At 37.3% G+C, this 27,451-nt stretch overlaps 4 protein-coding genes and 1 long non-coding RNA gene across 10 annotated transcripts in view; 2 read left to right on the plus strand and 3 right to left on the minus strand.

The window, feature by feature from the left end:
- Positions 1-2,101: 2,101 nt before the first annotated feature.
- On the minus strand, positions 2,102-4,133 carry LOC112279097 (GDSL esterase/lipase At3g48460). The gene is made up of 5 exons (XM_024513211.3): positions 3,681-4,133; positions 3,393-3,575; positions 3,066-3,217; positions 2,637-2,907; positions 2,102-2,538 (listed from the first exon to the last, which is right to left on the minus strand). Exons 1-5 carry the CDS (start codon positions 4,000-4,002, stop codon positions 2,228-2,230), a joined length of 1,239 nt encoding a protein of 412 aa, XP_024368979.1. The 5' UTR covers positions 4,003-4,133; the 3' UTR covers positions 2,102-2,227.
- A 1,154-nt stretch (positions 4,134-5,287) lies between these two features.
- Positions 5,288-9,617, plus strand: LOC112279098 (3-hydroxyisobutyryl-CoA hydrolase-like protein 3, mitochondrial). 3 transcript variants are annotated; one of them, XM_024513215.2, is made up of 11 exons: positions 5,288-5,414; positions 5,853-5,991; positions 6,364-6,465; positions 6,935-6,996; positions 7,146-7,280; positions 7,466-7,562; positions 7,750-7,879; positions 8,170-8,348; positions 8,570-8,697; positions 8,912-9,013; positions 9,317-9,617. In XM_024513215.2, the coding sequence occupies exons 2-11, from the start codon at positions 5,889-5,891 to the stop codon at positions 9,431-9,433; spliced, it is 1,155 nt and encodes a 384-aa protein (XP_024368983.1). In that variant the 5' UTR covers positions 5,288-5,414; positions 5,853-5,888; the 3' UTR covers positions 9,434-9,617. The 3 variants fall into 3 exon arrangements, with proteins under 3 accessions (XP_024368983.1, XP_024368982.1, XP_024368981.1); XM_024513214.2 differs by having other exon boundaries at positions 5,343-5,474; XM_024513213.3 differs by lacking the exon at positions 5,288-5,414 and adding an exon at positions 5,434-5,653.
- Positions 9,618-9,981: 364 nt separating this feature from the next.
- LOC112279099 (GDSL esterase/lipase At4g16230) lies at positions 9,982-12,845 on the minus strand. Of its 4 annotated transcripts, none has more exons than XM_024513216.3 (6): positions 12,729-12,845; positions 11,568-11,820; positions 11,325-11,455; positions 10,943-11,179; positions 10,580-10,835; positions 9,982-10,461 (listed from the first exon to the last, which is right to left on the minus strand). In XM_024513216.3, the coding sequence occupies exons 2-6, from the start codon at positions 11,815-11,817 to the stop codon at positions 10,241-10,243; spliced, it is 1,095 nt and encodes a 364-aa protein (XP_024368984.1). In that variant the 5' UTR covers positions 11,818-11,820; positions 12,729-12,845; the 3' UTR covers positions 9,982-10,240. The 4 variants fall into 4 exon arrangements, with proteins under 4 accessions (XP_024368984.1, XP_024368986.1, XP_024368985.1 ...); XM_024513218.3 differs by having other exon boundaries at positions 11,568-11,851; XM_024513217.3 differs by having other exon boundaries at positions 12,642-12,845.
- A 6,386-nt stretch (positions 12,846-19,231) lies between these two features.
- Positions 19,232-22,041, plus strand: LOC149989684 (uncharacterized). The gene is made up of 2 exons (XR_016507060.1): positions 19,232-21,164; positions 21,271-22,041. It is a non-coding gene; the product is annotated as an uncharacterized LOC149989684 (long non-coding RNA).
- A 4,753-nt stretch (positions 22,042-26,794) lies between these two features.
- LOC112295400 (uncharacterized) overlaps positions 26,795-27,451 on the minus strand; it is a 3,311-nt gene continuing 2,654 nt past the window's right edge. The window contains exon 2 of the mRNA XM_024546933.3: positions 26,795-27,451. This exon is cut by the window's right edge and continues 1,717 nt beyond it. Within this exon, the coding sequence (XP_024402701.1) occupies positions 27,202-27,451 (250 nt within the window). The 3' untranslated portion in view covers positions 26,795-27,201.

Consider the following 27,451-nt stretch of genomic DNA (forward strand, 5'->3'; position numbering starts at 1 on the left):
ATAGTTTGTTTGTTTGTTTGTTTGTTTGTTTGTTTTTTTTTTCCCAATATTTAATAGTTTAAATTAATCAAATTTTAACTTTTTTCTAAAAAAGCACATGGTTTAAGATAAGAGTTCTAAATAAAAACTATATAAATATGATTAATTTGAAAAAAAAAGAAATTATAATTAATAAATAGAAGAAAACAAATAATAAATAATAAATTTTTTTTTGTTCTTTTCTTACATTGAATAATTAAGTATAAAATAAGCAAGTTGTAGAAGTATTCTTAAGCTAAATAGATATGAGATTACACCGTATTACTTTTGAAACAATTGACAAGCTCTTTATAGAGATAGCAGCCATAGAAAGCTATCATGTCAAAACAATAATTATTTATAAAAAAATAAAACTAAAAAACTCTACTATTATTTCAAAGATTTAAAAAATATTCTAGATAAATTTTAAAGGCAAGCATTAATAGATTTTAAAATATAATTTTAGAAATAATTATTAATAATTTTAAAAAATCAGGTTATTTTAATCACTAACAAGATTATATATATATATATATATATATATATATATATGAGAGATAGAAACAGAATCAAGTGACTTTTGGTATACAATTCAATTACACATTTACTAGATAGAGATTGGTCAAATAAATTTTGCAAAATTTGTTAACTTGAACTTTATATACCTACTTTGTAATAAAAACATTAAGGCCTAAGACAGGATGTTATTATACCATGTTCACCTTGTATGTGTCAGATTCAAAATAATAATAAGACTTCAACAAACCTCAATAGAGATCCTATATATATAGTGGTGGCATATATTTATTTGAGGATGCATTCCAAAGATGAATATCCTCTCCAAGTATAGAAGAGAAGTTTTTGAGTGTGACTGGTATCAATTTTAATTTTGCTACAATGCAGACTTAAATCCTCCAGTACTGTGCTGATGAGACAACATGCCATTCATGTAAGACGAGGTACTTCTAGTATTTGGGTGAGTTTTGAATGTTAAAAAGAAATTATGTTGGAGTTCACCATTCTATTCAGCTCATGTTTGACTTCAGCTGTACCCATCCCTGCAGACACGCAATGAACTGTTGCACCACTAGAGCTGCCTGATCTGGAGCTTCTGAATGCCAGCCTGCCGAGGAATTGGTTTCGTGGATCAACACTTGTCTTACTGAACAAGTCATGCTCCTTAAAAAGCTGGGTGATACAAGCGAGCACCTCCGTTAGATATTCTGTTGACTACTTAAGATTATATTTTGTCTTTCTCATCACAATGTGAGGAATAACTGTGGTCTGTTAACAATACTACAGCATCCATTCAGCGCTAATTTTACCACTTTGTGGACTAACAAGCTGTTCCCTATACGAACAATGCCATGAGAATTTCCAGTACCTGTGTGATGATGGTTCGAACATACTTCATTGCTCACTAGATTTTCCATTTCCAAGAAACCCAGCACCAACTAAAACCAACCATTTGTAAAAGATAATCAGACTGGGCTTTTGCAAGCCAGTCAATTTAGTGTTATGGAAAACCCCAGAAGGATGGCTTGTGAGAGAATGTTTCCGATTCATTACATTACAATGAAGTTGTTCGCTAACGTTGCTACACCCTAATGATGATCCCATTGTTTCTTTTGTTGAATTTCTTTACAACAACCGCGCTTGTCTTGTAATGAAGACTTTGACATCGAACATAATTGCACAAGACAAGGGGTCGTCACTGTTCGGCACATTTCATACCCATTGCAAGTGAATGCCTTGAGGTTCCATGTATATATATATATATATATGTGTGTGTGTGTGTGTGTGTGTACACGTGTGTTCATCTTCAACAGGCACACTTCATTAGCTTGTGCTGCGGCGATCAGTCGCCGTTCAAAGATTACTGCTTCCATTGACTGTAATTCAACACATCTGTTGTAGCGCAGCTTGGATTTCTTTGGCTATTATCATTGCACTTTTGCTTGAGTAAACGCTAGGCTAGTCTTTATAATATGAAGATGTAGGAGGTCTAGAACAGACGATTGCAACAGCATTTCAGCTCTGGGGAACACGTGAAGTTCCTCCTCTAGGAGTGCATGATGTGGAGCTGAAGTTCATGCAGGCATGGACAAAGGTTGCTTGTTTGCAGGAGACGGTCGTTCATGAGCCCTAGGATCCATGAATCGGGTACTGATTGCTTGCCAACGTTTCAAGATGGTCTGGATTCTCAAGCTCATGTGACTGCTGTGTCACGAGGACAACTGGGTGAATTGGGAATGCTCTGAGCAAAGGAGCTGAAGTCTAAGTTGCACGCAGCTTTCAGATTGGCAACCTCAGGAGGTCCGTCAACGTACTGCCCCGAGAGAGCAAAGGTGGCCATGACGCGGAAGAAAGCTTCAGTGGGATGGATAAAATCCCAAAAGAGCTTGTGCTCGGGATCTGGACACACGTTGGCTATTTTTCCTGAGCCGCAGAGCACAAAAGGGTTGAAGTTGTAGGGCCCCCCGCCGCCACAGCACGCTCGAAACCCATCTGCGTCGATCCCTGCACCAACCAAAACCACTTAAAACTTCTGCCGTATGGCAGTTTCTGATCCACTGGCTTGATCACTATTAAAGTGGAAATGGAACCCATGCTCTTACCATACTTTGCCGGACCGGTCTGAATGACTTCCAAAGCAGCGCCATATGAGTCGTAGTGGAGAAAGATGGTGTCTGGCCACTTTCGTCGGTACTCGTCAACCGCGGCCTTCAGCTTCCCGTTGGCGATTTCGATGACGGAGTTGTGAGCGGACAAGCAGCCAAACTGATCTTTAGGACTCCTGTGGCTGAAAAGCGTAAGCATGAAAGGGGTGCATCCAACTGGTGGCAGGTTGAAAATGTAAAAGAATCTGGCCCCTCCAGCGTGAAGCTTCTGCAATCGTCAATTACAGAGCCATTTAAAAAATAAATAAATCACGATTTTGATCTTGTTCGATCTCATCAACATCAATCTTAGTAGTAGCTACCTGCATTATAAACTCAAATCTTGCTTCAGATTCCCACGATGCAATGGAGTTCCAAACTTATTACCTCCACAGTCCTCTCTATAGCACGGAGAATCAAACCGTCGAGCTTCGCATTAGCTTCAGCAGGTGAAAGGCCCAAGGTGAATGCATAAATGTAGTCGTTGGCTCCTATCTCCGGTATCATGTGCAGCGCAGTACTCACATTGACGAACGGCCCTACTCATTGAACATATTAAGTTAAAAACTGCAAAGTAATTATTCCTTTGGAAAGTAACTTAAATTCTCCCTCCCAAATCAAGTGTGGGCTTTATCTACCACAAGGAGACGGCATCCCATTCTAGGTAGTCACCTGTAACGGACATTGTCAAAATGATTTAAGGTGCAAAGGTACCTGAATAACTGGCTCTGAATTTGAAGTAGTTCTCGACTTCACGTTCTAAGAAGAAAGTTGGAAAAGGAATTGGCGTAAACTTTGCTGTTCCGCCAGAATAGGCAAAGTTGACGCCATGTTTGTAAGCTGAGCTATGAAGGTGTCGAGAATATGGTTGCAGAAAAGGCACTCCGAATGCTTGAGCTGGTCAGACGCATCGCATGTTCATTCAGGAAAGTGTTTTAGATTGTTGGCAATAACATTGCGGCCTTCATGGAAAACAAGAATGATCAACTTCCCCACGCATACCTGTGTAATCAATCAGGAGCCTGCCATCAGAGAATCGGGTTCTCTCGCAAGGGCGGTCGGGAAAGCTGTAAGACATGCCATAGTTATAATTGGTTACAGTGTTGAAGATGGGTAACTCTGCGTGAGCATTTCCAACGTCAGTAAGAGAATCGCCGAAGACATAAATGTAGTCGGGGCATACAAATGCCGTCGCACTTTGTCCGAACACCAGAATGAGAAGCACTAGTGACAAGTGCAGTTTAGCGCATCCTGCTACTCTCCGTGCGTCCATAGAGTCATATTCCCGGTACTTGTCGGTCCCTGAACCGCAATTGAAGACCATGGTCTCCAAGTAGTTTGTCTATTCTGCAAAGATTTGTAAACTTTGTACGCGAGCCCTGTCAAGGTGAGCAGTATACTTCACAACCCGCATCAATTTTGCGTATTACAGCTATCAGACAGGTCAGAAACTATGATCCAGATAGTAGGCTGCATCTGGAAAAAAATCGTTATCGGTGATTGGATATATAGTCTATCAGTTCACGAAACGGCGGCCTTGTGATAAAATTAAACCAGCCGCTGCCCAATCCGGTCTGTAATCGAAGCAGTACGCGAGCACCTAAGTGGAGGAGATTACACACTTCATCACGTGTACACTTATCAAGGATCTGTCTAGTCACGACAATGACCTCGTAGACTTTGCACCAAAACAGTGCGAGGTGGGGCACGGTACGCTAGAATCTCTGCAATATTTTTATACTGGAGCTCCGTAGTTTGGACTGCTGCAGCACGGGCTCGGCATCGAGATACAATGGGATCTAGAGTCCCACTGGGACGTAGACCAACAGTGTGCAACGGCGCCGAAATCTTCACAGGAGTACTCGTAAATTTGTCAGCCAAACGTCAATCCTGATTTCTATAAGAGTGCGAAACTTTAAGTGCACTGGATCGATGCCACGGTTTGTGGCGTGACTGTCTGTTGATGGCTGTCCGTTACCCGGTCTGGTGTTGGCTGCTACATATCCGGCTTGTCGATGGCTGCTCTATACCCGGTCTGTTGTTGGCTGCTCCACATCCGGCTTGATGATAGCTTCTATATACACGGTTTGTGTTATTCATTAGGATTTGAAATTAATTACTCAAAGTTAAACAAACACAAATCATTAAAAATCATATTAAACCATACTCACTTTAAAACCGCAATTGACTCTCTCAAAACTATTCTATACACTAACTTGCAATAATTTTTAGTCCACACAATTTTAGATCTAGTAAAATTCACATGAACAAATCCATTTCAAAATGATTTTGTGACACAACTACAAAATTGTGATACCCATTACTTCATCTTTCGAACTTACTTCCTCGTTGTATTCCACTTCTTCTTTTACAAAACACACACACAGGATTCATACAGCAACTCATTTTTTACACAAAATCCAAACATTCACATTCCACAACCCGTGCACGCAAAAACAAAATTGTATTAGTTTTATGAAATCAGCTACAATATTATTGTGAACCTATTGTTGTTGCTCTGTGTGCATCGACCCCTATTAGGAGATTAATGTCCTAATCTATCTATGACTGATCACATCCATGTGTTTTGTCTGGCATTTGTCTGTCCCATTCTGGACCACCGACATGGCCCATGTTCCGTACGTATTGAAGTCCAAGGTCCCAGTTTTAGACCATTGGAAGATCAGTCAATCGCAACCTCGCTGCGTTGGGACCATCAGATCGAACCCTACGCAGGTGGATTACCTTCGAACTCACACGAATTGTGTGCATATTCACGGAGCCCAGTTCCGTGATGTAAGTGTTGCTGCATTTTGTTGTGGGACAAGTCCCCGACCTCGGAAGCATTCGTTTTCCCTGTCTTGTAACTGAGTTTCGTATAGCATTCGGTTTCCAGCTCTTGTGTAAGGGAATGTCGACTTAGGTGTTGCTATCTTTTGCTCCATTTCATCGTTGAGAATCTTTTGGAGGTGTTGGTGAGTATCATTGTGTAAATATTGCTCGATTATGAAGCGGCTTTATCGATTTGTGGTGTTCTGATGCCGTTCAACTGCTCGGTGTCGAGTGTGCACCTTAATCTATCTCGGCTGGTAGTGAGCTTGTTCATTATGAATGTTATTCACATGTCCATGATTCTGAGATTGGAGCCATGGCTGCTGGATTGTTTGGTTGCAGGATCGGATGAATTGCAGGATTATTTCGGAATAGAATATGGCAGGGTCAGTGCAAGACTGGGTGAAGAGCTCTGTTCTTCCGAATGGCCTCGCCGTCATCACCTTGGACCGTCCCAAAGCCCTTAATGCCATGAATTCGGGTGAGTTTATCTTTTCCCAATTCTTCACTGTCATGTTTAATTAAAACGCTGTTCGGAGTGTACGTTATTGAGGAAATGCGTGAAGCTTAGGGTTTACTCTGCTGTAAGAAACCTTGCTCACTCACATCATGTAATTGAAGTCAAAGCTAATGGCAGGCAGATTGACTCTAGAAATACCTCAATAATACCGAGTTGCTAGGCTGCAGTATTTAAGCTCTTGCTTCGATTTACTTACAGTTCGATGATTCCTCCACATGCTTTTTGCCAAGTATGCTGTGTGTTTTTTCCTTGTAAGCTTGAAACCAAGAACAATGGGACATTAATTGCAGTTTACAATTCTTAGAGCACTAATATGGAATCCCTTTTAAATAGACATGACGGCATTGTACAAGAAATACCTCGATGAGTGGGAGAACGACAGCAAGGTGCAGGTGGTGCTGGTTGAAAGCTCCTCCCCGCGTGCCTTTTCCGCAGGTTTTTCCTCGCCTCACCTTTATTTTCAACTATGCTAGAAAATACCCAGTCTTCGGTGCCTAAAATTGAGTGTGTGCTGACAGAATTGATCATCACTCTTCTCTGCCTAGTCATTCACGGTCTTCGTAAGAATTTGGCTTCTGAACAAAGAATTAGGGATCGAATCAACAGTATTATCGTTATTGTACCTTGAACAGCAACCATGTATCTTGCCACGAGGTTGTCGCATTGTTCTTCCACAATTCGCTTGTTCAAAACATGCAGGTGGGTCAAATAGGTGGGATCCCACATCAGAAATGATGATCGAGTTTGGCCTCATTGCAGGCATGAATGTAAAAAGGGTTACATCAACGATGTAAAATACAAAGCCATCTGTGGTGCAAACTCTCTCTTCAATGCTCTCTGTGAACATTTGATTTAATTTTTAAAATAGTATCTTATTGAAAGGTTTGGTCACATCTGCATGCAGGTGGAGATGTCAAAACGATGATGTCTCAACCGAGACATAGTGCTCTAGCATTGGCTTGCCAGGTCTGTACTACTTCACTACAACCAAGTCTTTTCATTAGAATCTTGGATAAAATGGATTACTCTGGTTGGGCTGTTTACTACAGTCACAGTTCTGGTGATTATTCCTTTGGATTAACTTGCACAGGTATCAATTTTGTGGTGCGATGCAGGTATTTGAAAATGAATACAAACTAATCTGCGCCATTGCACGGTACAAAAAGCCATATATCTCCTTGATGAACGGCGTTACTATGGGGTTTGGGATTGGCCTCTCTGGTCATGGTCGATTCCGCGTGATAACCGAGGTGCTGTCTCAGCGTACATCTGGTGATTGAGCTTTAAGTGATAAAGATTTATCCTTCAAATAGGCTCAAATTGGCGTGTGTTATTCAGGTCCATGTACGTTAGTGTTATAGAATTTTCATAAACTCTTAGGGTTTTGTAAGGAATATAAAGTGATTTTTGGAATTCGAATCCAAATTTGTGGCAGAAAACAGTGCTCGCAATGCCGGAGAATGGAATAGGCCTTTTTCCTGATGTCGGATTTGCACATATTGCTGCAAGGGGTCCAGGAAATGGATCATTAGGTGAGCTGTCTGCTATTGAACTGTTCTGTAGGCGATTAATAGCATTCACTTCTAGGAGGTTAAAATTACATGCAGCTGATGTGCAATGCCTCCTTTTGTGGTCATTCTTTATCTAAGTTGCCGAATTCTTCGCATCATTTCTGCAATTAATAACAATCCGAATGTTTCTTGATGTTGGATCTTGTAGGTGCATATATGGCTATGACAGGGGCGAGAATCTCCAATCCAGCGGATGCGCTGTATGTTGGTCTGGGTACGCATTACGTACCTACCGACAAATTGTCATCTTTACAAGAAGCTCTCCGCAGTCATTCCTTGTATGTTTCTACCATGACTTGTGGTTTTCTTGACGTATCGTTGAACTCGTCGTAAATACTAATTTTTGTAGGCCAACGATGTAGAGGGTATGCACCATAAATTGTTGCCTGAATTAAGCTGTCCAGTCGATACAGGTTTAGAATATCAGGTTACGGGTATATTGTGATTAAATTTAGATATTGACGCGGAGAAAAACTCTACATAATGTTAAGGAAATATTTGTACGACAGCTAGTGAAACATCATGAATATTTAAAGGCCGAGTCGTTAACATGTGGTGAAATGTGCAGGTCTGATAATGCATGGGAAGCAGTGGAAGAGGTCTTGTCACATCATCAAGAAACTCCAGATACAGATCCTCCGCTCAAGACTCTTCTGCCTGCCATAACTGCATGTTTCGGAGCTCACCCCTCAGTGGCAGACACTATCAAGGCCCTGAAAGAAAAAGAACTTTCTGATGATTCCTCAGGTAATCGAACGAGTCCTGGGATAAAATTAGGCAGGGAATGCTAAACAATCAAGATGTTTCATACAATGGAGGATAATTACTTAATTCTAAACATCATTGACGGTGGCATCGATCAACACTCCGAACTCGGTTGAAGATATGAAGCTTACAATTGCTTATGGTCATGATTGGCAGAGGCTTCGAAATTCGACTGAGGTGTGCTGTTCCGTCGATGTTTACAGTGGCAGAATGGGCTAAAGGAGCATTGGCTGGGATTTCCAAGGGTGCTCCGTTCAGCCTTAGTGTGACTAAGCACCACTACGCAGCTGTAGCTGCTGCAGCGAATTCGCCTGAAAACGAACTTTCTGAGGTTTAATACTCTAAATTTTTAGTGCTTTATCGGCATGAACAATAGTATTTATGCAATTATTATCTCCCTTATTGAAAGTGTGCGCTGAGTTGCATCTGTTAGTAGAGTAGCCTTGTTATAGAACTTGTTAATAGCCTTCATATTCTTGCGTTAAGAGAAATATGTCACATGAGACTACAGTGTAAGTTGGTTCTCATCGCTTCGAATTTTGCAGATCGAAGGGGTTATGAAAACTGAATACAGACTAGGCGTGCGAACGTCAACAAGGCCGGACTTTGTTGAAGGTGTCAGGGCAGTGCTAGTTGATAAAGATCAAGTAAGCCTGAGAGACCTTGTTACGTTCATTAACCTGATTGTTGCTGAATCTAATATCAATTGTGCAATTGTGCTTGCTGAGAAAACCATTTACTACAAACATCTGCCTGGAAATAGGAGTATTTATTTTGTGTTAGTATCGCATGATATATGGAAAGAAACAGACCTTCTTTTCTTTTCTTCTTTTCTTTTTTTTTTTGTCTTTTATGGTAAACGTAGATTTTCACACTTCGTATCGTGTTTCACCATTTGAAGTTATTTTGATATGTTAATCACAATCTTCTTAAATCGGGGCTTGTGGCAGAAACCCAACTGGCTGCCACCAACTGTTGAAGATGTGGCGCCTGCCGACGTTGAGGTGTTATTTGAGGTGTTCGAGAATCCCAGGGATGAGTTGAACATTCCATTTCCAATTGTCTGAATCAGGGAATGGGAAGAAACCTGTGTAGAACCAGCGAAGATCCTTCGATTTGTATAATCAACCGGCAGCTCGTTGTTTTGACTTGGTTTTTACCTTATATTTTATTGCATTTTGATTTTTTAAAACTCTGATTTACATTGTTACTTTAAAATTCTAAATATGAATTGGTGATTTACAGTTGTCATACTGCTCACTTTGCACTAACTACTGGTTTATCCCATATCTCGTGTTCGATGTTTCGATTCATCGAACATAGGTACAAAAATGTCAGCGGCTTGTGAATATCTGTAGAGGATAGAGTAGTATAAATCCAAGATCGTCTTCCTCGTTTTTTCTTAATCTACAATGTTCCGATTAGATGTAGTCTTATCTGCTTTAATGCACGTCACTGAAGCGCATCTGCACTACAAACTGACGCTTGGCGGTAGGTTTATCAGTTGTTCGTGAAGTTTGATTCATACATCCACTTCGGCAGCGTAGAATGTCGCGCTCATGATGAGCAGTAAATGGAAATGGCCAGTGCTTTAACGTCATTCGTTGCTACCACCTTCTTCTCGGCAATTATCTTTATTATGATGCGCTTAGATACGCTCAATTAATAGACCATATCTACTAGTCGCCAAGTCGTTGATAGTCACCTAAGAAAGATTCCATCAACACATCTCACCCTATAATCTGCTTCTGAAAAACTTATCTGCTGGAAACAAACCCTAATCCTAGTACAAAATGGATACACATTCTAGTTTGGAGAATTAGTTGTGTTGTAATTGTCAAGCTCGCTTTCGCGAGTTAAAATCAGTGGAAGTGCTACGACATAAGGAGCTGCTGAATATTCATGGGATAAGAATATTCAGTGCTGCTCCAGAATCTGTCTGCAATGATCACATTAGCTTTGTCGGTTGGGTGATAAGGATCCCAGAAAAGATAATCGAACCGGTTGGGGCAGATGTTAAAGTTGGGCAAGCATGGCACAACTCCCTTGTAATTACCACCAGCACCGCAGCATCCAACGTTAGCAACCGTAAATCCTGTGTGACCAAGCAACAGTGTCAACTGTAAGAATTTCATCAACTCAAGAGCATAAGCTAGTGAATCTTTGTTCATGATCGAGGTATTCATATCAGGAAAGAGAGTATAGGCACGCACCATACGCTCTTGGGTTGGCAATCATTTCACTGACAATTTTGTATGAATCTAGGTAGATAAACTTGGCACCGGGAAGATTAGCGTTCAGTTCCTTCACCAAACCGAACACACCAGCGTTGAATTCTCTCACTTCGGCATTCACTTTCTCGCTGCATTCGCCATTCTTGCTGAGCCGGAAGGAGAGCTGAAAGGGAATGCAGCCTAGAGGACCTAGCGCCGGCACAACAACCTTCCTAGCTCCCAAGTTGTACAGTTTCTGCGCATGGTTATATCATTGATGAGCAGCTTAACCCTTAACAATAGACACTGATTTGAGGTGTACCTTGCCAAAGTACTAGCAGATTCAGGGGAAAGTAAATGTACCGTGAGTTGGCCACGATACGTATTTATTAACAGAGTTGCAAGCTGTGTAGAAGTGAGATTTCCAACGGGGGAGAGGGGTTGATAGTAGTTGTTTAAGTAATCGTTGGAACCAAGGTTCGACGAGTATAATGCAGAACTAATGAGCTCATTGCCAGCTTGTTCTCCAAGTTGCGCTATTATCTGGGCCTTGGTGTTAGCGAAATACTCCAACTGTTTGTTCATTGGAATTCGCCCATACTGAAAGATTAACAAACGCAGTACCATTTGTCAATTTAGTTATACACAATTTGAGAAAATCCATATTCTCACTGATATCAATGCAACTAGGGGGGGGGATCAACTTTAACAACGATGCAAATCAGCAAATGGTCATTTATCTTACCAGGACATAACCAGAGGAATCCAGAATGCCTCCAGCTCCAGATGCGTAGTTGACACCTTGTAGAATCAAAGGTCCTGAGGCATTAGGTGCCAGATACGGTACCAAAAACCCTTGCTTTCCAGCCTTCTGACCTGCAGAATAATACAATATGGTGCAATGTGTAAGCCAATCTTATACCATGTATTGCAATGACGATTGGCATAAGCATTGTTGAATGGAATTTATGGTACATTCTGGAATTACCAAGGATATCCACAGTGGTACGTCCGTTGCAGTATCTGCCGGTAGCAAAACCACCGGGGAAGTCGATACCATTTGGTGGAGAATCGGCCTTTGATAGCGTTCTGATAAAATTATTGTTGCCAGGATCCGACAGCGAGTCGCCGAAGACGAAAAGCGCGGGCGGTCTCTGTGCACTGGCTATGCTCGGAATTAGCAACAAAATCCATATAAATGGGACGACGCTCGCTGAGCTGCACCTTAAGAACTCCATCTTCTGCAAGCGAGGCCAGACACCAAGAGTACTTCTGCCGGTCAATAACCAGATCAGTGGGAATTTAAAATGGAAGACAGGAATCGATGTCTGAACTGGACACACCAGATTTTCAACCTACTGCACAAATTAGTGAAGCGCCATGACTTTCTGGTTCTAGAAAAATCAAAGTAGATTAAGGATCCTTCCTAGAATTCAGTGGATACAAGACCCGTGATAGATATCGGCACTTCTACGCTGCACATCAGGATACATTAGTCCGATGTTACCCATGCAGCAGCATAAACTAAACCATTCTAGCTACCAGTATAAATCCAGCCGTCTCATTCGAGAACAGTGGGTTGGACAACACTCCAAAGATTTAAGGTATCTTCAGGACCAGCATTTTGTCCAGAAACACCGGTAAACCGATGATGGACGATAATGTTACTCTATTGTCCAGGACGGAGTGTGAATGGGAACTGGAGAGTAATGACTACAAAACTTTATGTTGTGCATGTACTCGGAACATAAGAGGAGTGCATCTCACTGGCTGTCATTGAGAAATTTCACGAGTAGTTCAATCAGAGGTTTTATCCCTACAAGCTCTCAAGCAATTTCTTTGCAAGTGTATCAGATTCACTGCCATGAAGGGTCACTCTGAGGTCCAATAGTAGTCAGAGCATGGGCACATTAAATCACTAGTCAAGGCCTCACCATATCAGAAGGTGCAGAAAACACAATACCCAGCTGCTTCACTACGCCCACGACGAAACTTACCTGTATCAACACTGATAAAAACAAATGCAACCAAAACAGTGTCCAGCTGAAACTTGCATACTTACCGACAGCGATTTGATAGGGAAGGATGCTAACGCTGCTGTTTTGTGGACTCACGCTAGACAATGTAGCTTTTGTGATCGATGTCATACCTTCTAGACAGGTGCGACCTGAATTCCCACAGCAGTCCCAAGCTCGCTAGCTCCTCTGCCACCGATAAGACTACAGCAGCTTGGAGCTGGGTGTCTCAGTGGAGCTGATCTAGTATAACAACTTTGCCTAGGACAGCTCAATGGCTCAGGGGCCATTTAAAACATGCTCGTCCGGACAGTCCCGAGCGGTGTCTTCATGACCCAGACATGGCGAAGCTGGCTGCAGTCTGTAAGCTCCCCTCCCCTTCCATTAATGACGAGAATTTGATCCTCTCCATTTCCAAGGTAGATTTCATTAAAACAAAAACATTTACTGCGCTTTGTTTTTGTTCACCGCAACACAGTTTCCTCTGCGGAAGCCGCCACGCGGCCACTGACGAAGTTAATCCCTTCGCACAGACGCACATGCACAGTAATCTAGAAGCTGCAGGTCCGTTCAGACTAAGCCTATATCCAAGCAAGCGGTGCTTGGAAAACCTATGGTAACAGCACAAGTCTTTCTATGCTCAAGATATGATAGTTCTCCATGTTTGAAACTGCGCCATATTTTACTGCCATCCGCGCCATCATTCCAGTCCAAAATATTCACTCCGTGCCACAATGCAATACTGAATTTTAATGTTCTGAAAAGGTACTAATCAGTTCAGTGCATTGCTGTCGGAGGAAGCACTCTGCGAGGTCAGGCGTGTTGTGGTTTCGCCCCTTCGTGGTATAATTCCCTTTGTTTCCACTATAATTGTGTCAATCTTTCTCTTGTTGACAGGATGGTCATAACTGCAGTTCATTCGTTCATTCATTCTCTCTCATATATATATATATATATATATATATATGTACACACAAACACATACACACACACATATATATATATATATATATGTATATTGAAGGAAATTCAGTCTATTGTGACAAGGGAACACGAGCCAGATATCATTATGTGTTGATGATGTACGGCATTGAAGCACACTTGAAGAAATTCTTCTAATAATTTTTGAGATTTAAGAAATATATATTGAAATTATAAAAATAATTAAAGACCAAATAGATTTTTCGAAAAATAAGTGACAAATTTGGCACTCAATTGACATTAATTTCAATAAAGATGATAAAAATAATTAAACAATTAAATAATTCAAAAGATAATTAATTTTTTCTAAACAAAAATTATGAATACAATACTAGAATCTGAAATAATAAAAAAATTAGTTCCCAAATTAGTAAATGACTTAGGATTTAAAATTTTATCACATATATTTGGTCTTGTATTTGAAATTAAATATAAGATTATTTATTTTAATTATTTAAAAAGAAATCTATTGATAGGTTTATTTTTGTAAATATTTTCATTTTTTTACATTTTATAATGCTGTAAACAAAATATCATTAAACCTACATAGAGACTATCAAAGAATCTTATAAATGCACTACAAAGCATTTACATCTTTTAAATTAATGTCATATATTTAATTTAATAATCAATTACTGATGGCAACAACAAGGTAATGTAAAGAAAAAAACAAAGAATATATATATATATATATATATATATAATTATTCTTTGTGTATTTATTCCTTATAAAATAAAAAAACTCAATAGTTCAAAAAATCAACTAAAAATTAATATTTTCGAATTATCAAAGAAATCACTTTAGATATTACATTATTTATTGTATCTAAATTCAAATAACAATCCTAAGGTAAATCATTTTTATTAATAGATGATAAGATTTAATGATTTTGATTTTACAATCTTAGAAGAGATTCTCAGTATTTAGTAATATATTTTAATATAAAACTATAATTGTTAATATATCAAATGTGATCTTTGAAGGTTATGACCAGAAAATTAATAACGATTAATTAATTATATGGTTTTTTTTATTAAAGTATTAATATTATTTCATAAAACTTGAATTTTATAAACTATCAAAACACTTAGAATATTATTGTTCTAATGAAATAATTGGATAGAGATTAATATTATATGTATTTATATAATGACTTTAAATATTATTAAATTAATGTAATTGAGGTAAGACAAAATCTATTAGGTATAAAATATATTTTAAAAAATATATCAAGTAATGTTTTTAGATGCAGGTTGAATCTACAAATATTCTCAATTTTACTTTGTGATTGTAAAAAAAATTCTTAGAATTTTTTTAAATCTAAGAATCTATTAAGGAATTATTCTATATCTTTAGTATTTATTTTGCAAGTCAAACTTCTAGTTCTTAAAACTGTATAAAAAATGTAAATAGATATATATATATATATATATATATATATATATACAGGAAATCTTTAATTTTATCAAAAAGCATTTTATACTTTAATCTTTATTTAAGATTCTTTATTTTTATATTACTAGGATTTAATTATTTGGGAAGTTATAGAAAAATTTAAAGATTTCAAAGGCTATTTTGCTATAGTTACTAATAAGTTCAAAATTGTATAAAAAAATGTCTCTTTAATTTACACACACACACACACACATATATATATATATACATATATAGAAAATACATATTAGTGGATCAATCAAACAGTATTTATAGAACACAAAATATCTACAGGTGGTGGTTGATTTAAAAGAAAATACATGTCGTATTTTGATTCTAAATGAGAAAATAATCAAATGTAAAAAACCAAGTTTATTTTTATCAAATGATGTTTTTTTAAGTTTATAGACTTCTAGATAATGATTTATTGATGAAAAGAATGCGTATTATTTTTATATTTTTCTAATAGAATATTTGAATTTCAAACATAAATCTTGATGCTATTATATTATATCATCTATTTAGTAATGGTAAAAAGATTGTTAAAACTAATTCTAACAAACTGTCTTTTTTTTTTAGTGTAAACCATCAACAACTTGAATACAATATATTTATATAAAATATTCAAATGAAATTTTATTATAATAATTTTTAAGGAAATGAGTTTAGTTTAGAAAAAAATGGAAAAAATTATATTGAGTACCAGTGGTTCAACATTGTAATTCTATAAATAATCAGGTTAAGCTGTTAATAAAAATGTTCATTCTTTCATCAAAAGTTTAAAACCTGTGATTTTTCTAAACTTTCTATTTTCTAATTTGCATTATTTTAATTCAATTTTCACGTAAAAGAAGATTTCTGAAGCAAAAAGTTAAAAAAATCTCAGTCAAGTCTAAAACGGTCAAATGCAAAGTACTTGAATTTTAAATGACAAAGACCAATACACAAAGAATCTAAAATTGCAAATCATGTATTTTATATATATATATATGTATATATCAGAAATTATGAAGAAACTGAGGATAACATCAACATTCCCTCTACATATTAATTAATGACTAATTGTTTGCAAACTGCCTAAAACCTAAAAATTCCGTGGCATAAAATTTACATTCAAATAAATAAATATATTCATTGATAATCTCAAAACTTCAGTGTGTTATTGAACTGTGTTTATGTTAACTAAATGGTTGTACTTTTTTTAAAATTTTAATTCTCATTTAAATTATGGTTTGTGATAAGTGCAGCAGTTACTAGTTAAACTTTACATTTACTTTTGACCATGTTTCAAAATGAAAAAATGAATAAATAAAGTAAGGATAACAGACACTTGAATGATATAACTTCTTACAGGCACATGCTGTTGATTACAACATGCAAGCTTTGCTTTTTCTAATGCAGATTGAACACATTCATGCATCCTTACAGACCCAGTTACATAATTGCAACATTATATCAATTTTGTTTCCAAATTTCAAACTTTAGCATCCACTACAAACAAACCTCACAAAAGAACAACTCCAGGTTACTTTTCAAAAAATGAAAAGTAAAACCCATTTGATTTAAACAAAACTCCAAGCTCAACAAGCAGTAATATTTACTCCTACACACATAAAAACTCACACACACACATGCTCACACAAACATACACAAAACTCAAGATATACAGTGAAGTGAAGGCACAGTAAACAGAACATAAATCAAAACCCAAAGCTAAAATAAAAAATAAAATAAAATAACAAGGTCCACCACTTTTGTCAAGTAGTCTGTACTATCCATTATAGAAAAGTCCAAAAGAGCTTTTTACATTATATTGACTCCCTCTCCACCAGCACCATCACCACCACCACTGTCTCATTTAATACCACAAACAAGGCGGACTCATGTGGTGGGTGTGGCAGCGCCAATGCTTTGATGGTGGACAAGCCCCCCTCATGAAAGCATGCCTTTCTAACTAGGGATCTGTCACGCCACACAATAGAGTACTACTACTACTGGCTCAGTAAGTGCTTGGTGTGAGTGTAAGTGTGTGAGTGTGTGTACAACAGAGTATGAGTGAGAGAGTGAGTTGGATTGTTGGACTTTTTGGCCCCATTTGTACCATTGTTGCTGGCTATGGGGTGTCACAAATGGGGCTAAGCTTCTTTGGTTCAATGAGGATGTAAAAACCCAACAAGCAGAGTAAAAAACGCAGCTAAAAGTAGAGCCAAATAGCATCATGGTGTACGTGTATTTGAGAGGGGGGGGGGAGGGGGGAAACATGCTGTTGGATTGGTTTGGTGAGTTTTTTCTCAACCACTTGTGTGTGTGGAAGGGTTGCAAACATGACCATGGGTTTTTGGTTGCTTGGTGATGATGTGTGAGATGATAAAAAGAAGAAGAGGACAATGAAGTTGTTATTCTAATAAATGAATAAAATTTAGGATCCATGCAATATATATATATATATATATAATTTAAACTTGTTTTTTAGTTTGATTATGGAGATTGTGGCGTTTTGTTCAAATGGTGGATTTGGGTGTTGTAGACTAGCACCTCGTGGATAGATGCAACCCACTGGTATATCATCCATGGGAGGGGGGGGGGTGTTTGGATAGAAGATTTTGATCCATTTTAATTCAATTTAATTTAATGTTTTTGTCTCAATGCTTGGGAGTAGAGGATGTGGTCAGAATTCGATTATGCAAACATGATTCAAAATTGTGAAGGAAAGGACTGCATGTGGAATTAGTTGGAATGTGATAATGAATAGCCTTTACACCAACTTTGATGTGGAGCAATAGTCCAATCTAGCTATTGGCATGAACTTTTTCAACTCTTTGTTTGATACAATGTCCCATTTGCTACTTTGTTTTGAGGGGAATTATCTTTACTTTTTCACTTGGATACTTTTATTTGAATTATCTTTACTTTTTCAAGGTGATTGGGCATGCTATAAAAATTTAAAGCTAATTGCACTTTTAAAGTTTTATTTCTTTTATTGAGGTCATCACTCTTAGGTTACCAAGGTGTTTGGGTATGCCAAATGTTTTTAGACATGTTCTTATTCTTGAAATGGATAAACACTTGTTATATACATGGATAACAAGATGTATTTAGGAGATGTTTCTTAAATAAAAACGTAAATAGTAATATTTGGGAGTAACATTTTTGGTATTTTTGAAAGGCTAGTGTCATAGCTTGTCATATGTGTGTGTATATATATATATATATATATATATATATTTATATACTACACTAAGTTAATAGAAGGTATATCTTTTTGCAACATTTGTATTATTTTTTTTAATTAAAAAATTGCATAAAACCCATGTTTCTATTACTATTAATATACATAGGAATTTTTTATGCAAATCAGTAATAGCCAAAAAAAAAAAAAATGAGAGAAAAAAATCTATTTATTTTCAAAGTTAAATGATGGCAACATCGCAGATTATGATCTAATTATTCTTGGAACAATGTATTCTTCAATGTTAAATCGATGGACACAAGGAAATGTTTTGACACATATTTATTCCAAGAGTACCAGAAAATGATACCCTTGAAAATCAAAATAAAATAAAGTAAAATCGAGTTTAAAATTTTTCATTAAAAAATTTTATATCATGTATTTAAACACCGTGAAGATATTTCTAACCACAACCACTTTTGGTAAGCCATTGTTGATTTTTGGTATTCAAGGTAGAATTAATCACAATCTCTCTAAATTTCATTTATTTTAATATTAGGATTCTCTTCATAGAAAAAACCACAAATCCTAAATGCTACTCAAGTGACCTATTTGCCTACAAACGTTTGTATAAACATATAAACCAACATTACTTCTTTTATCTACATATATATATATGTATTCATGCATACACACAAACCAATGTACAATTCCATTGTAGAGCAATGAATGAAAGTCAATACGACAAACAAACAAAACCAATCAGGTTACCAACGAGAGCATATTTACATCAAAAGCTCAATATCATCAAATCAGAAAAAATGTGACATTACAACAGCGACATGCAAAAGGATGATGATCTCTCACCCTATCAATTCTCTTAAAACCACAACAACAGTTGGGTTGTGAGATAACCATATACACCATTTGCACAAACTACTCAAACTTCCATTTCCACCACACAAAAGCAATGCACTCCTCACATTCCCTGGCTAAGGAATGTCCATAACACTGGCACTTTTATTTTATGGAAGCAGAATGTTCCCCCACCTGCTTCGGAGGCTGTCATGGTTGCTGTCTCCGAGCAGGTCTAGAAGTAGAAGAAGAAGGAGAAGTGACACTGGCAGGCAGGCAGGCTTAAAAGCAAACAGGGGTGTGAAGGAGGAAGAGGAGAGGCTTGGCCAGGACCCAGGCTCCATAACGTCGAGGTTCAGCAATTTTGCTTTGAATGGGTGACTCCATAGCTCCTCCCTACGCAACTAAAGCCACGATTGGCTCCACTCCATTGACCACCCAACACATAAAATGGCTTTATCTAGAAAAATGCCTCTGCCTGTTGTTTGTCAGCTCTCAATATGTGGGTCTGTACCCTTTAATCTGTAGGTCCATTCTGCAACCTTCCTGCAACCCCCCCTCCATGTCGTCATTGCTTATTGTTTTATTATTTTTACATTTTGGTTGAGGCTGGTAAGAAATGACTTATTTGTTGTTAAATTACCGACTTGGAGATTTCATGGATGCATGTGTTCATTCTGTGGCCTTGAACTGATCCAAGCTGTAGGACCTGCTGTGATTGTTTTCTCCCCTCTTGTTCTGTCCCTTCACTGGTTGTTCTAACTTGCAGCTGTTGGAAAGTCTGATTCCAGCACTACCGGATGGTTCAAGCGAATCGTCAGGGAAGCGAAGGACTTCTCAGCTGGAGTTTGTGGTCAGTTTGCAACTATTGTTCTGGTCAGGTTTGTCAGTTTGTGTCAACTGTGGTGCCAGAGCCTGTGATCGCGACTTTGGCGCACGGAATGCTTGCAAAGTCGGTTCAGCAGCCTCTCGGTAATGCGAGAATGTGGGTACGAACTGGTGCACAGTTCAGGTTTACGGTTCACTAGACATCAAAACTGTCACAGTGAAGCAAGTCTGTTTGAAGATCATGAGTGGGTCGTATAAATGAACCTGGCTACTGCATGGAACCTTTGTACCCTTCCATGCTTTCATTACATATATTGGATGTTCATTGCCTCCGAGAACCCTCCCAAGGCCCTTATCTCTTGCAGTTGCATAGCTCTGAAACAGAGTTCAGTGGCTTGCACAAAGAGATTATTGAACCATGGGCTGTGAAAGACCTGGACGTAAAGGTGGAGATTGGTGGAAGAGGCTATTAATTGGCTTTGATCACCAACCGCTCGGACCTTCTATGTTCGATAGCTCTGAATCTTTATGAGGAAGCGTTCATAGAACGGAAACGCATAACCCACTAGAGAGACCTAACAATTAGTGTGATCTTTGTTTAACACAACATTGTAGCAAATCAACGTTCAAAAACATCATACTTTTTTCACAAAAAAAAATTATCAGTGTCCCAACACTTCAGTAACTTGTTGCGAGTCTAGGGATAATTGTTGCGCTGTTCGAAATCTCTCATCTCTTTTGCCACTTCAACTATCGAGATCGTTAATGTTACACTAACCATGACATTTCATAAATGTTTTAGGTAACCTTTGCAAATGATCAAAGGATCAAAGTTATTGGTTAAATTTCTGTGAAAATCGATGAAATGACAACATTGAACAGAAATCAACATTATGAGGAGGTCGTAGTAAACATTGTCCACATTTTAGTTCCGGTTTGTACTCACACTTCTCTGAAGCGCTTGAGAGGGTTGTAAGATCACAGGGTTTAGGACTTATCCTGCTAGCACGATGTGGGTAAATTGCGTGAAGGAGACGATCCTTTGCAATGTTTCTGTGCTCAGCATTAAGCAGACAGGCTAATCTGTCTCATTTGCCACTTACCTACACCTGCGATGGGCGGCAGGTAGTTGAGATTAAAGGAGTAATTTCGCCCCTCACAAGCAAGGAGTCGTCATGTAAGATCTTCAAACTTAATCAGCTGGGTATGTCCCTTCACTCAGGGATCCGATCTCTTCCCTCAACAAAAGTGGAGTTCGGTATCACTTTGGGTTCACTTGGTGACGCTCTCGTCAGGGCAAGCGTGAGTAACCCTGGCCCAGTTTTTTTTTTTTTTTTTTTTTTTTTTTTTTTTTGTGAGAAATTCTGTTTTGTGTATCGATCTGATGAACTGCTTAAACTTGGGTTAGAGTTTGCGCTGATGCTGGCACTAGCGATTGAATGCGTTCCACGGAAACTGCACACCAATGAAGACCAAGTAACGGAGGACAATCACCTGATGTGCGTGCAATCTGTTGTGGAGAAAAGGGAGGGTGTTACCAGATCATCGAAAAATTAATACGGCAATGTTCCTTGTAGCACTCTTTCCTGTCTGTCTTTCTGTCCGCACGTTGTCTTGCCCGGGTTCATGCTGTGGCTTGTTTCGGGCGTGCTTCAGGACACAGAGAAACATCAAAACATGCTTAAATCCCATTGAAGTGTCTGTGAACGTTGCTATTTGGAGGACCGACTTTTGCTCTTGGTGCCTTGAAGCTCAGCGACACTTGAATGGGCTTTTCCTTCAGATCTCAAAACTAATTTCTCCTCTTCCCCATGTACTTCAAGAGTTAGGATGTGGTCCGATTCCACGTGTCCCTCGGGATTTAGGATATAGTCTGTGTTCTTTAGCAATGTAATGTATGAATCTTACGGTAGCTAAACATGGGGTTCCAAAACCTTGGTCGCTAGAAAAGGAGAATGAAGTGCGCATGCTGCACCCCAGCTGGTGTGTTCCACAAGGCTTCTATGCATCCGCGCAGGGGTTCTTCTTTGCATGTCAGTCATTTCGAGTTTTTCACTTTCTCATCGGGTGTCTTCGCTAGGCAATGAGGCAATTGGATGTGAATAGACGTTCTATTGCTGTACCAGATTGCTGAATTGGAGGTCAGAAGTAATTTGCAGCTTGGGAAGCATTCAACTTTTGCAGTATTTTGTCATTTGTCCTTGAATCAGGTTTAGCCGGAGTGATATGCGTCTGTAGCTCCCACCTTCTTCAGTATTTCACGTTTCGGTTCAATTCACTTGATCATCTCATGAACAGTAGAGCTGCTTTTCCAGCGACGTTAACCTGGATTAAATCTTTCTTTGGATAAACAGTTGTTCACGCATTCAATCTAATGGGTTATTGCTTTCACAGAATAAAATAAAGCTTTCATATAGATACTTCACATCAGGAGCCATCTACTGGTGCAGGCAAGTCTTAGTCATAGTTCCATCACATGCCCAGGTAGCGAGGCTTGGCTTTTAAAACAAAACACACTAAAGAATTTGGGTTTTGAGATGCATTCATACCTTCTGACAACGTTTCATAAAAACTCTGGGAACCTTGCTGTGTACTCAAAGCTGTGATCTGTTTGTGGATAGACAAGACAACGATCAGATCTTAACTTCTCCGAGGTTTCATGGATGCATGGTTGCTGCAGCAGCAAGAAGCTATTGGGATGTTTCTTCAGCTCATAACTGCGGCATTTTGCTGCTGTGCTCCATCAATGTGCTTTTTAATCCACTTTTGTAAGCACCAGAAGAGGGACCAACTGCACAAGCTCCAACATGCAGTAACTTAACTGTCCATTGAGCATGACAACTGGGTAGTGAGGCTGTGGGTTTTGCTCGCATCTGATTGTGGGTTGTTAACTAATTTGAGAAACAAAGCTTTTAACTGTGAAGACAACTGACGTACTCCTTGTGGAGCAGCCCTTGCCTTTCAACCCTTGCTCTTCTCACAGGCTAAAATTTTGCATCTCCTCACCCAATTAAATTAAAGCTAACTCTATTCATGTACTCATTTCATCTATTATATATATATATATATATATATATATATATTTATGTTTTGCTACTACAAACTTCAATTTGAAAGATTGGTGGTGTAATAACTTGACAAAGTCTATATACATCACAATGTTTAAACTTCATATTTAGTTCTTCATGTCATGTAGGTGAAAGTGCATTCTATATCATTTTATATTTTTTTTAGTGCATTTGGAAAAAAGAATTCTAACTATAAAGCCAACTCTGTGAGGGTTCTCAATTTCAACCAATAAAAGGATTTAAATTTAGGACCTCTGACCTTACCTTCTAAGTAGAAAGTCTCTCTATATCTCTCCTTAGTAGAATCTAAAACAACACTCCATTGTACATGTTTTTTTTTTTTTTTTTTTTTTTTTTTTTTGTAATCTTTGGTATTTTAGAACTCTTTGATGAATTTTAAAGTTTAACTTCTAAAATCTTGTAAAACTTTCTAATTTTATTTTTTAATTAATTAAAATTATAAATTTATAAACTAATTTAATTAGATTTTAAGTTATTTCACTTTAAATAGTATCAATCTAGGTTGTCAATGTTACATTTTACATAGTCAATAAATTGTGATGTAAAATTTCTACTATTTTTATTTATTATTTATTTTAAACCTAAATAATCTGATTTTTAAATGTATGGCTTGTTTCATTTATTTTTCTGTAATTTTTTTATCTATTCATATGTGTTTATATGTCTATATATATATATATATATATATATTCCTTATTTTATTAGTATATGATATAAGGTTTTTAAGAAACATTCAACTAAAAGATATATTTAATAATCTACATATTGCTACTGCAAATAGCTACCAATACAACATTATAGATCTGCAAATAGCTACCAATCTACATATTGCATAGTTCTAATTATTTTATGTTATTATATACTTTTTAATTTTTCAAGATTTGGAAAAGATTTTGGATTATCATACATATATTGTGTAGTTCTCAACATCAAAATTAATTTGAAGTATATATAGTTTTAATAATAGTTTAATATATTTGAATATTCCTAAGAATAAAAATACCTTATTAGTAGAATAAATATTTATAATTTAATCAGTTTAAAAAGAGGTACATTTGAAAGAAATTAAAACTGAAACTAAAATTAAAATCTTCTATTATATAAAATTTTAGAAGTAAAAAAAAATAAAATAAAAAATAAAAAATGTTGGGGAACAAAAAGTGCCAAAAACTTAGAATTTTCTTACCTATAGTTGTAGTTAGATTTAGAATTGTGAGATTTTTAGGTCAAATATATACTATGTGCTTTACAATTAAACAAGTGTTTTGTTTTGTTTTGTTTTTATAATACATAAGGGATCTTTCTGAAGTAGACGTCTAATATATGATATGAAGATCCTTTTACGAAATGAATCCAAAAACTTAGTTGAGTTTTTGATTGTAAATCACATATAATATATCTGTGACAGAGACAAACATGTTAGCCGAGATTCTCTTCTTGAGCAGATTGGCAACTGTGAGTTAAAACATGGACAACATGGTTGTGGCATGTGGAGCATATCCAGCATTGGACAAGGAGGAGAATTGCTCTGCAAATAGCTACCAATGCAACATTTTTCGCTAATGCAAAAAGAGAAGCCTCGGCAATTTCAGCGGATGGAGTTTGAAAAGGCGATGTATGACAATAAGCCAATAAAAGTTCAATCTTTACTCCACAACGTTTAGAGGAGAGGAAGCTAGTAGGGGATGCTTGGATTCATCTAGTGACGGACTAATTGATAGAGAGGACGGATGAGTATTTGGTCGATCGGCGTCGATCGCAGCCTTTGGGTGATGTTAGCAGTAGCGTCCTGGGTCTGAATTGTGTTGTTGCGAGGTAGTCGCCATGCATAAGTTTTCCTTCATGGTATTGGATTACAGTGGGAGCCAGCGGGCAGTTGGCCAGGATTGGAGTGTAGATTTCCACCCGATAGGATCGTCGGGGTCACCACGGGAACCATTCGGGAAGAGCGCGAGCCAGGAGAGCCAAAGTTTCGGCATTGTCGGAGCTCTTGTTAACATGGTCCAGAGCCCATCTGATCGCCCAAAACCAGATCTAAGTCGAGAATTAGAGGCTAGTTATCCGACAAGAAACGCTTCAGCAGATACTTTGTGTACGGTGAAAACATTGAACGGAGATTTGGGATCCAAGGGGTGAAGCTGGTACCAGAAGGTTCAGTACATCTGATGCAGTAAAGTTCAATCTTTACTCGATGGCGCACCTGGATTGTCGAACAATTTTTGTTTTGTTTTGATTTCTTCTATAGGATATCTGCCTTGTGTAGCCTTCATAACAATTAGGATCTTATCCTTATTTTTCAGAACTAGATAGATCAGTTCGTATTCTGACGACCCCCAGTTTTATTCGTCGCCGTTTTTTCTTCATCGAGTTTCCCCTCATTCTACTCTCTGCATCTACTTTATACGACGGTATTTGTCCACTTTGCATTCCTTGAGAAACAAACTTGTCTGGGACTGAGCTGGACGTTGCTATGAACTGTCAAATTGAGCAACTAAGACTGTTTGACAAAAATAGAGCATGTGAACAAATTGACCTCCAAATCTGCTTGCCTTCAGAGTAACATTTTGTAATCACTATCATAATTGGCTTTTGTCATGTTGTTGCTAAGCTTGTTGTACCTAATGTTGTATGATTTGTTGTAAGATTATGCTAGTGTTTGGAATTTTGTTTTTTGTTTTGTTTTGTTTTATTTTTGGAGGTAGTGAAGTTGGGTTAAACTTTGATATATTGCATTCGAAATTTCTAGTAAGGTTTTATTTAAAAATTATTTTACTGCCCTAATTTTTTATTATTGCAATTTTAAAAGTTTGTCCGGGATTATGCTTAGGAATTGATTGTAGACGGCATTATTGTTAGGTTTTTTGTAAATAAATCTATTATTTTATATTTCTTTAATTTGTATTATACTTCAAAGTTACTCCAAGAAGAAAAAAATATATGTTGTTATTGTATACTTTAAAAAAGTAATTACAACTATCTAATAATATTTTTAGTATAAAGTAAAGTAGATTGGTATCTTCAATCTTTACAAAAATTGAAAAAAATATTTTAAATGCTTGCAAGTTTAGATAAAATATAACATATTGAGTTGTTTCAAAAGCCAAAATTTCTGAATACTTTCACCTAGGTTGCATGTGCAACAAAGATGCTCCAAGAGGCTTCTTAGTTCTTGAAACTTTGTACATTGTGCAAGTAGTCTTGGTTGTAGTGTCATGCTAAAAAAATACACCAATAATTCTCATTCTTCAAATAATCTAAATAAAGAATAAGTATTTACTAAATCAAAATTTTTATATAAATATTTAAAGAAGCCACTAGGTAAACCCCTTCCTTTATTATGTGGACACCACCTTATGCCATGCACCCCCATTATCACCCTATAAAAATCTTTTTACACTCTAACCTTTTAGGGTAAATTTACAATAAAAGATTTGTGTGCAATGGCATACTTTTTTCTTCTTCTTTTTTCCTTTTTTGATCAAATTTAATAAAATTTAATAATAATATTTTATGCAATTCTTTCATTCACTTAAAAAAATTATTTTATTTATCATTGTGTGGACACTTTCTTTTATTGTGTGGATACTTCCACATGCTATACACCTTCACACACACACACACACACACATATATATATATATATATATATATAGTAAAATTCTCATTTACACCAAAAAGTTTTAGGTGAAATATCCATATTTTTATTCAATATTTTGTTTAACAATCTTGACATGTTTTAGACAAGGCCATCATCATCTTTGATGTGAAGATGTCAAAAACCCATATCCTTTTCACAACTAATGGCAGGTTAATATAATCACACATCCAATAAGTTTATCAATATAAAAATAAAATAAATAAATAAATAAATAAGCAAATGTAAACAAGGGGTTTCAGATTCACGTGTTTGAAAAAAATTGGTGTCATTCCATCCAATCTAACAAGCACATTTTGTCATTGAAACCTTGTCACTTCACCGTCAATTCTAAAGCTTCCCGTTTGTCTGCTAAACTCGACAGCCTCTCGACTACTTTAACAGTTAAAGGCGAACAGAAGCAACTCCTTCGCTGAAACTAATCCCTTACGTTTACATGTACCGTGGTTCACACCTGATACCATTTCTGTTGTGCAGTTCACAAGTTCAGTTCAGATCATGAAGATAAGCCTTGTGATTAGAATGTGTGAAACAAATGATTCAGGGGTGGGGACATATAATACAGACAGACACTACCCACCTCAGCAGTGCCTAATCAAGCATACCCGAATTTAACTGGGAGATCGATGTGTTGATCACCGAAATTGGCGAAATTGATCGCTTCTGCTTTGACCTCAATGCTAGTGCGGCCGAAGAAGAGAGAAAGCTCCACTTGACGATCTCTTCCAAGCTCTAAACCTGAGGATATGTCGATCTCTACCGTGCCTTCTTTCATGACAGTATCGCCTACTGTGTACCTGGGTTCCTCTTCGGTGGAGCTGTACAGATCGAAGGTCATCTTAGTC

This window comes from Physcomitrium patens, chromosome 2, assembly GCF_059467195.1.
Source record: "Physcomitrium patens ecotype Gransden chromosome 2, ASM5946719v1, whole genome shotgun sequence".
Taxonomy (NCBI): domain Eukaryota; kingdom Viridiplantae; phylum Streptophyta; class Bryopsida; order Funariales; family Funariaceae; genus Physcomitrium; species Physcomitrium patens.